Source organism: Symphalangus syndactylus, chromosome 8 (assembly GCF_028878055.3).
Source record: "Symphalangus syndactylus isolate Jambi chromosome 8, NHGRI_mSymSyn1-v2.1_pri, whole genome shotgun sequence".
Taxonomy (NCBI): domain Eukaryota; kingdom Metazoa; phylum Chordata; class Mammalia; order Primates; family Hylobatidae; genus Symphalangus; species Symphalangus syndactylus.
This window is the reverse complement of record NC_072430.2, coordinates 114,652,155-114,664,991: the sequence shown is the minus strand read 5'-3', so window position 1 is coordinate 114,664,991 and position 12,837 is coordinate 114,652,155. Positions and strand designations below refer to the sequence as shown.

Here is a 12,837-nt window from a genome sequence, read left to right as displayed (position 1 = left end):
AGGATTTCTTTTTTAAAGGGTGCTGGCCCTTTAAATCCCCAGGAAGGCCTTCAGCCAGAGCAGGAGGGAATTGCAATAAAAGGAGGGAGGTACTACAACAATGGTTGTTTGCCTCTTTGTCTGTACCTCTGTGATCAAAGGTTACAATCAGTGATCAGAACACACATCCCTAATATTTGCAACGAAGGGTCCTTTTCCCCTACCCTGATTTATGCAGGCTGTATGTAGATTGCTTCAGAAATGTACGAATGGCTGCCTGCCATGGGACTAAGTGTGGGGATGGGTAGCTGCTATTGTGCTAAGAGCTAAAATTGATGAAAATTAACTGCACGTTTACTGTCCAAGCCTGCCCTTTGAACTTGCAAGTCTTCAGGAAACTCCAGATTTTTGAAGTAATGACATTAGACAGATTCTGCCAATGCAGGTGGTGTCTAGGTGGGGTGACAGATTCCTGGTGGTTCCTGTTCCAACATATAGAAGCGATAAATATTTGTGGTGATGGATATGCCAATTACCCTGATCTGATCACTATACATCGTATGTATTGAAATATCATTATATATACCATAAATATATACAATTATTTGTCAATTAAAAAATAAAGTAGAAAGAAATAAGAGACATGCACTGAAAGGAGTTTTTGACATTTGGGTCTCTGGACACTTAAACTTTGTGTCTTTGTACATCTCAGAATATCTTCATTTAACCCTCACTCTTAAATGGTATTTTAGTTTGGTGTTAAATTCTAGTTTGACAGTTATTTTCCTTTAGCACTTTAAAGATGTGTTTTATTGTTTTGTTTGATACTGAGGAGGAGTCTACTGTCAATGTGATTATTTTTCTTTTCTGGGTACTGTCTTTTCTGTCTGGTACCTTTAAGATGTTCTTGTTGTATAAGGTGTAAGGAAGGGATCCGGTTTCAGCTTTCTACATATGGCTAGCCAGTTTTCCCAGCACCATTTATTAAATAGGGAATCCTTTCCCCATTGCTTGTTTTTGTCAGGTTGCTGCTATAAAGACACATGCACACGTATGTTTATTGCGGCACTATTCACAATAGCAAAGACTTGGAACCAACCTAAATGTCCAACAACGATAGTCTGGATTAAGAAAACGTGGCACATATACACCATGGAATACTATGCAGCCATAAAAAATGTTGAGTTCATGTCCTTTGTAGGGACATGGATGAAACTGGAAAACATCATTCTCAGCAAACTATCGCAAGGACAAAAAACCAAACACCGCATGTTCTCACTCACTCATAGGTGGGAACTGAACAGTGAGAACACATGGACACAGGAAGGGGAACATCACACACCAGGGACTGTTGTGGGGTAGGGGGAGGTGGGAGGGATAGCTTTAGGAGATATACCTAATGCTAAATGACAAGTTAATGGGTGCAGCACACCAACATGGCACATGTATACATATGTAACAAACCTGCATGTTGTGCGCAGGTACCGTAAAACTTAAAGTATAATAATAATAAAATTTAAAAAAAAAGTAAAAAAAAAACGTTCTTGTTTATTTGATGTTCTACATTCTTACTAACAGGTATCAAAGGATTGTCTTTATGTTGCTTGGTACTCAGAGTACACATTTTTAACTGTACAGTTCACTGAATTTTGACAAATGTCTACTCTTGTAACCATCACCATGACCATAATGTAGGACATTTCTATAACCTCCAAAAATTTCACTCCTTCCTCTTTGCAGTCAATCTCTTTCCTTCAGGCTCTTTTCTCTGGCAACCACTAATCTATTTTCTATTGCTATAGTTTTGCCTTTTCTAGAATTTCATATAAGTCAAATAATAAAACATTAACCTCTGTTTTGCTCTTTCACTTAGCATAATGCTTTCGAGGTTCATCTGTGTTGCTGTATATATAAGTAATTTTTTCTTTTTTATTGTTGAGCAGTATTCCGTTGTAGGATTGTACTATCATTTGTTTGTCTGTTTCCTAGGTCATGGAAATTTAGGTTGTTTTAGTTTTTGGCTATTATGAATAATGCTGCTATATATATTCATGTATAAGTTTTTGTGTAGACATGTTTTTTTTTTTTTCCAGAGTCCGCATTTATTTGTTTTAATTTCTTTTATATTTTTGAGACAGGGCCTTGCTCTGTTGGCCAGGCTGGAGTGCAGTGGCGTGATAATGGCTGACTGCAGCCTTGACCTCCCAGGCTCGAGCAATCCTCCCACCTCAGCTTCCTGGGTAGATGGGACTACAAGCATACGCCACCACACCTGGCTAATTTTTGTATTTTTAGTGGGGATGGGGTTTCGCCATGTTGCCCAGGCTTGTCTCGAGCTCCTGGGCTCAAGCTATCCACCTACCTCAGCCTCTTAGCCTCAGCCTCTTAAAGTGCTGAGATTACAGGTATAAGCCACTGCACCCAGCCCAGAGTCCATGTTTAGTCCAAGGTGTTACATCTTTCTTCAATTCTAGAATATTCTCTGCTACTATCATCCAAATATTGTGTTTGTCAATTTTTTTCTCTTCCATTTTTGTGAAATTCTCATAGATCGAGAGGTTCAAACAAATTTTTCATGTCTGTTAACCACTCTTTAATTTTTTAATCTCATTTGTCTCTCTGTACCACAAGGAATTCTTTACTGTCTTTTAATTTGCTAATTCTGTCTTTGACCATATTCTGCTTAGACTTTGTCCTATATATTGGCTTTTACATTGGCTTTTACTTTGTGATAATGATTTTATTGATAATTTCTAATTAGGTTGTTTTCAAACCTGTTTAAAAACATAAATGAAAAGGAATAGGTTTCTAGAAATTCAAGGCCTTACGAAGTTGACAAAACTGCCTCTCTCTACACTTTATATGATAAGAGATAGGATTGAGAAAACCTTTGAATAATAAAGGACCAAAGTGATTTGGAGCTAAATATCAGACTAAGGATACCATCCTCTGCAAAACCTTTGAGCTGGATAAAATTATACTCAGGGCAGTGGAAGAAGATTAAGAATGTGGATTTTCCATCAGAACTTAATAGCTTATGAGAACCCCCACAAGGAAGCAGAGAAAGAGGAACAGGAGAAAGGAGTATGTAGGTAGGTATAGGGGTTACAGGGTGAAAGAAATATCCTTTGAGAATGCATCAGAGAACTGTGGGTGTGATTGTCGGTACATGGAACTGCCTGAAAACAGAGAGATGGGGAGCCTTCTGAGTTTCTGAGTGAGTTCTACCGAAGAAATTACAAGCTTGGCCTATAAAAAGCCTTTTACTGGCCAAGACTTAAACCAGTCCTTAGGACGCCAACCTTCTACGAACAAGAAGCAGGTTAAGAGCTTTGCAGTTCCTAAAGAAGTCAAAAACATTTACTGATATTGCCAAGGAAGTTAATATAAAAGAAAGAAGCTTTATATTTATATTTATATTACAATATAAATTTTAAATTTATATTACCAATATAAATTTTATATTTATATTACCAATATAAATTTTATATTTATATTACCAAGGAAGGTAATATAAAAGAAAGAAGCAGGCTGATTCAGGAGCCATAGAGAACAGTGGATAGAAAGAACCCTTTAACAGGAAGCACAAATCAGGGCCTAATGAAGCCATACCCTTAGGGTAAGAAGCTCTCACAATATTGGTCCAGCAGAATGTTAGCATTAATATAGACCAATAGCTGACTTATATTCTTTATTCTTTACATTTCCAAGTGGGAATGTTCATTGTGGTCTATTTTCCCAAAGAATCAACAATACAAATGAGTTCTTATGCAATCTAAATATTGCTAAACATTTATTTGTAACTTTGTTGTTGTGGGAAACAGTATTCTATGTGGCCATACTGTAGACAGCCTGGAGATAATCTAATATTGAAGGTTGATAGGGATAGGTCTGAAAAGAAAAAGCTGAGAAGGGAAGGGATCAGAGTCCTTGAACCATGTAGTTTGCCTAGCCTTACCTAGGGGTCTGCACATCCACAAAGATTAATAAATTTTAGGCTCTATCTATCATGAGTTTATATTCTGGTAAGGGAGATAAACCTATAATCGTTTCAATATATGTAATATATTTAGTAATACCTGTTTTTTTTAAAAAAATTGTACTTTAAGTAGAATACACGTTTTTATAAGATATTTGAAGTGCCATAGAGAGAATACTTACGGGTAAGAGGGTCAGAGAAAACATTAAGAGAAGAAAGTGACATCTCAGTGTGACTTGGGGGGATGAACAGTAATTTTTTGATGAACCAATGGAACTAGAAAAAGGCGTTTTTTACAGGTTTGAAGGTGTGAAACAACATGATCATTTTCAGGAATGACAAAGTAGTATGGTATTTAAAAGAGCAGAAAGTATGTGTTATACAAGAAAAGGAAAAGAAGCTAGGAAGTGATGGAGTATGTTTAATATCTGGTAGCAATTAGTGGTGGTGTCTATAGGAAGGTAGGAAGAAAGATAGACATAAAACCTTAGGCTTACTAGTTCTGTGAGATTTGAGGGAACCACATTCACTAAGTGTTTCCTGATGAAAATTTATTAGTTACTTTTTCTCATTGTTCACTGTTATCTTTACAGGAGCCTTCAGTTTTAGTAATTTCCCAGTCGTTTCAAGATCACCACATAATCTCTCCTCTTTGATTGTTTTCCATAAAGGATATAATTTCACACATGTTTTTTATAGCAAATAGAGTTCTAAGAATGAGTCAAGTATAAAACAATTTAGATATTCCAAAGAAAGTGGGTTTGCAGTTAAATTGATGAATAAGATTTATATTTCAATCTAGACAGTCTGATTCATAATCCTTTAACTTGAGAAAGGATATTTTAATATTCTATATTTTCTAAGCAGTACTGTATACTTCTTGTTTAAACTCTTTTAAAAGCTTGACTGTATGTTTATATAACATCTACTGGAATAAATTGTTTTAAGGAAAGACATCTAAACTTCCCTGTAATAACTTATATGACCTTACCTTTTTCTTAATTCAGGATAAATGTGTATCTGGCCCTTTGTTCCTTTAAGAATATCATTATGTTTATTTTATGGAACATGCCACAAAATTATACTATTAGAATACAATGTTTTTGTTATTTTAGTAGTTTCTCATTACATTTATTAGGAATTAATCAAAGTGTTTAGTTGTTTATTTATATGTAACTTAGTTGAGATGTTATTATATAAGAAAAACATCACTTTCCTTGCTCTTACAGCTTCTTGAGTTATTGTAAGAAAAAAATTGAGAAGGATGGCCAGTATTGTCTTGAAACAGAACTTTCTGTTTAATGTATTTTAAATGTAAAAAAAATTGTTCTCAGTTAAATTAGAGATAAAGGGAAAGGAAAGAGATTGAGAGATGCTGTTTTGTAAATAGCCTGTTTAAATAAGTGCTAGTTTGTGCCTTAAGTCAGAAAACACATCATTTGCCCCTTTACCATTCTTCTTATGGTCTAAACTTTGCTTAAATTTTTAGAGGAGAAGGCCGGGCAAGGTGGCTCAAGCCTGTAATCCCAGCACTTTGGGAGGCCGAGGCAGGCAGATTAAGAGGTCAGGAGATTGAGACCATCCTGGCTAACATGGTGAAACCCCATCTCTACTAAAAATATTTTTTAAAAAATTAGCTGGGCGTGGTGGCGGGCACCTGTAGTCCCAGCTACGCGGGAGGCTGAGGCAGGAGAATGGCGTGAACCTGGGAGGCAGAGCTTGCAGTGAGCCAAGATTGCGCCACTGCACTCCAGCCTGGGCGATAGAGCAAGACTGTCTCAAAAAAAAAAAAATTATATATATATATATATTTAGAGGAGAAGAAAGCAGTTATTAGCAACATCCTTTGGTGATTCTTGCGACAGCTTTGTCAACATATTACAGATTCCTATATTTCCTCTTTTTCCTGCTTCAAGCTTTCTAATAAGACAACAGATTCTTCTCACCCTCAGAAAAAAATTGAAATATTTTTCTTGGGAGAACACTGGCTATATCAAATGGTTTTTCTCTTAGATTTCTTTTTTTTTTTTTTTTTTTTGAGACCGAGTCTCGCTCTGTCACCCAGGCTGGAGTGCAGTGGTGCGATCTCGGCTTACTGCAACCTCCTCCTCCTGGGTTCAAGCAATTCTTTTGCCTCAGCCTCCCAAGTAGTTGGGAACAAAGGCGTGTGCCACGATGCCCAGCCAATTTTTGTACTGTTAGTAGAGACAGGGTTTTGCTATGTTGGCCAGGCTGGTGTTGAACTCCTGGCCTCAAGTGATCCACCTGCCTCAGCCTCCCAAAGTGCTAGGATTATAGGCGTAAACCACCACGCCCTGCCTCCCTGGTTGAATTTTAAAAATATAGTTCTTTATTAAACTAACTATAGCAGGCTTTGTACTTATAGAAAGGTAGTATTCTAAAGGTTTGGAAATAGAACTTTGAAATTCAGAATAGAGTTTTCCTATAGATGCAGATTTATAAATATGGATTCTGAAATCAGACTAATCTATACAGACTGAAATCAGACCAATCTATACAGACTGGCCCATACTATAAACTGGAATCAAACCAAAGACAATTGCAGTTAAATTGATAAAGTGGAAACTTGTGTTTCTTTTACATGCAGGTACTTGTGGAGAAACCTAGTGAGAGACTTGCAGAAATTTTGAATGGATACTCTCAAGAGCTTTTCAGATTGATGATACCATATCTATTATATCTAATTTAATTTTTAAAATACCAAATGAAAGAAGAACTTTTGAGCATGTTTCTTCAGATTTCTTGACGGCCATATTTGTTCATTCTAAGAAAACAGTAATTGGGATCAAGTGGCTCCCCTTCTCCTTAGAAAAGTCAGCATGTTAGCACTATTCAAAATGTAGATTTTTTTAAAAAGTGCATTTACTACTTTTACCAAAAATTGTACTACAAAATAATAAAATATACATTTAATACCATAACTGAATATGTGCATTGTAAAGTTATACTCTAAATTATATAGTGTAAACTAAAACTCATATATAACATATTATTATCTACAGGCAGTTTCCATCTTATAAATAAGACTTACACGTGATGTAGGTGGCCCACAGCAATCATTTAATTCATTCCATTTTTGAAATAATGCACACTAATATTAATATGTTTATTTTTTATTACAAGAATATAGTATTTTAGCCACATTAGGAGTGTAATAATTTTCCAACTAGCCTATAGGAATTTATTAGCATTTTTCAAATATATATATATATTTTCAAATATATATGTTTATATATGTAAAACCTGTGTGTGTATATAATATATAATATATGTAATATCAGTATATATATAACATAATATCTGTGTATGTGTAATATATATATGGTATATATTGCTATATTACTTTCAGGAGGAAGGGTGGTAGAATGGATAGGAAGGAAAGAAATTTTACAGTGAGAACTGATTATGAAACCATTAAGATCATGCCTTTGCACTCCTTTTTTCTCTTTCTCTGTTGTCTCCATTGCCTCTGAGGAAGCTAAAGTTGAGAACAGTTGGAGTGAGGAAGCTGGGGAATGGAGGAGAAAGCCAAGCAAACCAGTTGAGGAATAAGTATGTTTGTGAGTAGGAGGCAGAGAGTACAGAGACAACTTGATCCCTATTCATTCTCCCAGTTCCTTACATTTCAGAATATACCCCATCAAAGTTGAAAGCTTGTGTCTTTATTATTAACACAGCTACCCTGAAAGCAGTGGGAACTTTGATTGGCCTAGAGAGTACTTTTTCTCAGTGGTGCAGTCCTATCTCTGGTTGCTGGCTGACAGCAACAGGGGCAGGGCTCCTTAGGGTGCTCTGAAAGGAGTTAGGATAGAGTTAGATTGTTGTTTGGATGTTTGTAAATTTGGTGTTTTAATTTATAAAACTGGGAGTGCTCAAATGTAAAGCACAAATAGAAATGCTAGTGACCAAAATATCAGGAGATTCTATCAGGAAATATTCTGGATTTCATTCTGAAATGTCCATGTTCTGTGTATAATATGCCTTTAATTTTATTTTAATATGTCATGCTTTTAATGCCAATAATTAAAACCAATTAGAAAAAAACTGCAGGTATGTAAGTTAAGAAAATATTTTGCAAATCCAACCTATCAACCATACATGTTATTTTAGCTACACGTGTTTTAAACCAGCCAATTCTTTACAAAGTTAAACTATCAAGTTTATATTTTCTGAATTCCAACGGATAAGCAGAAGCATAGATTCAAGTGCATTGTAGCATTAAGGGTGGTTTAATAATCAGTTTGTTTTCATTTCAACTTTCTCATTGTTTCTTGTCTAGGGGATAGTGGTCCTAGAAGAATGTCAACTTCCAAAAGATATTTTGAAAAAACAAATGCAATTTGCAGACCAAGCAGCTTCACTAAACATTCTAGGGAATCCTCAGGTTCCCCAAGAGTGTCAAGATCCTGTACCGGAACAAGATTTTGAAATGTCACCAAGCAGCCCTACTTTACTTCTTCGAAACATCGAAAAACAGGTAAAGTCAAAGTAAGGGTATCAGTGGTATGAAATGACTTTTCATTGATTTTGTAAACTATTCAAATAAACATCATTATATGTGTATCTTCCTGGTATATGGGTTATTAAACTAGGCCATTTGGCATTAAATACAATTAAAATATTTGACATATGACCAGTCTCCATTATAATACCAATATAATTAAAATTATTTAAATATAATATGTAAGTAATGGAATTGGTATGGCTATAGGATGATAATTTATTTTTACAGGGATTAGAAAATCCTTTTTCTAACAAAATTGTTTATCATTGGATTTTTTTCAAGGAGAGAGAGCAGTTGTACCAGTTAATATGTCTGAATGGTTGTTTAACTAATTTATTGAACAAGATTTTTAGTGAAAGATAATATTGGAATATGGATTTGTTCATAAAAAATGATTATGTAAATGGAAAGTCAAAAAAGCTCCTAACAATTACTTTGATTCCAAAGCCTTCCTTGGTATCTAAATTCTATTGCGGATAACTCCACAAGCTTAATTATTCTGGCCAGTCTATCCTGTATCTGTCCTTGGAAATCCAACAATTTATTTTGATTTAGACTTTAGTGGCTCTTAAACAAACTCAGTTTCTAGGACTTTTTTTATTATTATACTTTAAGTTCTAGGGTACATGTGCACAATGTGCAGGTTTGTTACATATGTATACATGTGCCATGTTGGTGTGCTGCACCCATTAACTCGTTATTTACATTGGGTATATCTCCTAATGCTATCCCTCCTCCCTTCCCCCACCCCACGACAGGCCCCGGTGTGTGATGTTCCCCTTCCTGTGTCCAAGTGTTCTCATTGTTCATTTCCCACCTATGGGTGAGAACATGCGGTGTTTGGTTTTTTGTCCTTGTGATAGTTTGCTGAGAATGATGGTTTCCAGCTTCATCCATGTCCCTACAAAGGACATGAACTCATCCTTTTTTATGGCTGCATAGTATTCCATGGTGTATATGTGCCACATTTTCTTAATCCAGTCTATCATTGATGGACATTTGGGTTGGTTCCAAGTCTTTGCTATTGTGAATAGTGCTGCAATAAACATACATGTGCATGTGTCTTTATAGCAGCATGATTTATAATCCTTTGGGTATATACCCAGTAATGGGATGGCTGGGTCAAATGGTATTTCTAGTTCTAGATCCTTGAGGAATGGCCACACTGACTTCCACAATGGTTGAACGAGTTTACAGTCCCACCAACAGTGTAAAAGTATTGCTATTTCTCCACATCCTTTCTAGCACCTGTTGTTTCCTGACTTGTTAATGATCACCATTCTAACTGGTGTGAGATGGTATCTCATTGTGGTTTTGATTTGCATTTCTCTGATGGCCAGTGATGATGAGCATTTTTTCACGTATCTGTTGGCTGCATAAATGTCTTCTTTTGAGAAGTGTCTGTTCATATCCTTCGCCCACTTGTCGATGGGGTTGTTTGGTTTTTTTCGTAAATTTGTTTGAGTTCTTTGTAGATTTTGGATATTAGCCCTTTGTCAGATAGGTAGATTGCAAAAATTTTCTCCCATTCTGTAGGTTGCCTGTTCACTCTGATGGTAGTTTCTTTTGCTGTGCAGAAGCTCTTTAGTTTAATTAGATCCCATTTGTCAATTTTGGCTTCCGTTGCCATTGCTTTTGGTGTTTTAGACATGAAGTCCTTGCCCATGCCTATGTCTTGAATGGTATTGCCTAGGTTTTCTTTTAGGGTTTTTATGGTTTTAGGTCTAACATGTAAGTCTTTAATCCGTCTTGAATTGATTTTTGTATAAGGTGTAAGGAAGGGATCCAGTTACCACAAAAGAGCCCGCATTGCCAAGACAGTCCTAAGCCAAAAGAATAAAGCTGGAGGCATTACGCTACCTGACTTCAAACTATACTACAAGGCTAAACAGCATGGTACTGGTACCAAAACAGAGATATAGACCAATGGAACAGAACAGAGCCCTCAGAAGTAATACCACATATCTACAACCATCTGATCTTTGCCAAACCTGACAAAAACAAGAAATGGGGAAAAGATCCCCTATTTAATAAATGGTGCTGGGAAAACTGGCTAGCCATATGTAGAAAGCTGAATCTAGAACTTTTTTACTTTAAAGCTGAGCCATTCTTCACCATAGTTGCATCATTACATTGTTCCTCTGGGAAATTATACAGGTTCATGCCTGCTTGCATCTAATTTTCCTGAGTTTTTCTGACATACAAGGAAATAACTAAATACAGGTTACTGTCTTATTCCTGGTAAACCAAAATATGGTATAATTTCTTCCACCCTGTATTTGTTAAATTTATAATTGCCCAGAGTTTTTCTTAATTGGAATGCATAATCAAAGCACTTATGAATATTTTGTAATTTAGAAAGCTGTTTGGTAATTATCTGATGTCAAATTTTAATGCACTTGACCATATAAGCATTGATTTAAATTAGTTTTTGTTATATTTCTATATTCCCACTTTCCTCTTTCTTTCCCCTCCCCTCATCCAATAGGATCAACCCTTGTTCGGTTTGACCCTAGTTGTTTCACATTCTAGAGTAATTTATTTGCTTACTCAGTCAAATCTACTTTCACCATCTTTAGGTCACTACTTATTCATTGGAAATTGTAATCTGATTAAATTAATTCTAAGATATTTTCATTTCTAAAAGAGATTTCTTGTACTTTTTCCTTTCTCCTTGATATCCCCAGTTTTTTTAGGTTGGACCTGACATGACATCAGAACTGCCTAATTTGCAGATCCTAGTGCAAAATGAAGTTGTGGAGCCCTTTGTTAAAAACAGTTATGAATTTAAAGACAGTGACAGCAGAGCACTAAGCAAGCATAGCCTCCATCTGCGCTCAGCCTGGTGCACAGGTTGCATGCCCATGAAGCTGGTCCTGGGTAGCATTTTAGGTCTGATTGCTGATGAAACTGTCAGGGCCTTTGATAGTATAGGGAACCAAAGAGTTGTGAGAGCAGTAATGGCTCCATGTAAGGAGAGCAGAAGTAAAAGATGCAGAAAGGGCAGAAGCAATTACTTGCAGAGGTTGTTAATAAATTGCCTATGAACAAGGCATTTGTTCTTGAAATGTGGTAATAATGCTTTTTATAGGCCAAGTTTTAAAAGCTTAAGTTGTTTTTAAATACTTGTTGGCCAGGCATGGTAGTTCATGCCTGTAATCCCAGCACTTTGGGAGACCAAGGTGGGCAGATTGCTTGAGCCCAGGAGTTTGAGACCAGCCTGGGCAACATAGGGAGACCCTGTCTCTACAAAAAATACAAAAAGTAGCTGGCCTTGGTGGCACACACCTATAGTCCCAGCTACTCAGGAGGCTGAGGTGGAAGGATCACTTGAGCCCAGGTGGCAGAGATTGCAGTGAGCCAGATGGCACCACTGCACTCTAGCCTGGATGACAGAACGAGACACTGTCTGAAACAAAAAAACTTGTTGAGGAAGATAGTCTAGGAGTGAGTTAAGTGGTAGGTATGGCAAGCCCATTATTATGCATGGTTTTCTTAGGATAATCTGCTGATATATAACTGTTCACTTGTATTCTTTTGGCTTGACTAAAGTAGTTTTGTTAGAGTTGGAAGTTAAAATATAAAGGCACTATTGAGTTGTAGACGATCATTTAAAAAAATAACTTATTGATTCATAGTATTAATACATGCTTGCATTGTTAGATAATATATAGTTCATAAATTGAAAAGTATTAATACCTTGTTTTTAGTACTTTAGGTCAGCTGTTCCCAACGTGTTTGGCATGAGGGACTGGTTTTGTGGAAGACAATTTTTCCGCAGGGTGGGGATAGGGGTATGGTTTTGAGATGAAACTGTTCCACCTCAGATCATCAGGCATTAGAGTCTTATAAGGAGCAGCAACCTAGATCCCTTGCACGTGCACTTCACAGTATGGTTTGCGCTGCTATGAGAATCTAATGCTGTGGGTGGTCTGACAGGAGGCAGAGCTCAGGTGGTAATTCTTGCTGGCTCTCTGCCCACCTCCTGTCATGCAGCCTGGTTTCTAACAGGCCTTGGACAGGTACCCATCAGCAGCCCAGGGGTTGGGGACTTCTGCTTTAGTGATTTAAAATGAATTTGCTACTGGTGTATTTACATTATAAATCTTGTTATGAATAGCTAGTGTTTTAACTTACAGTTGATTAGTTTTTGTTGTCAGAGTTCAAATTATGCTTCTCTTAATTTTACTTTTCTTAATCACATTTTCTCTGTGACTTTTCTATTCCCCATATTCCCCATATGACTCAGGTATGCGAGATTTTATTGGGCCAGAATAGGCTGATTCTTAGGGTAAAGATAGGAATTGTAATTTCCCCCTTCCTGGCCCATTATTCACATATATCCAATTAGCAG

General features: G+C 36.4%; 1 protein-coding gene across 1 annotated transcript in view; it reads left to right on the top strand.

Moving 5' to 3' along the window:
• The window catches only part of KANSL1L (KAT8 regulatory NSL complex subunit 1 like), a 157,646-nt gene that overhangs the window by 64,311 nt on the left and 80,498 nt on the right, over positions 1-12,837 (top strand). The window contains 1 exon segment of the mRNA XM_055290472.2: positions 8,259-8,456. Coding sequence (XP_055146447.1) covers positions 8,259-8,456 — 198 coding nt within the window.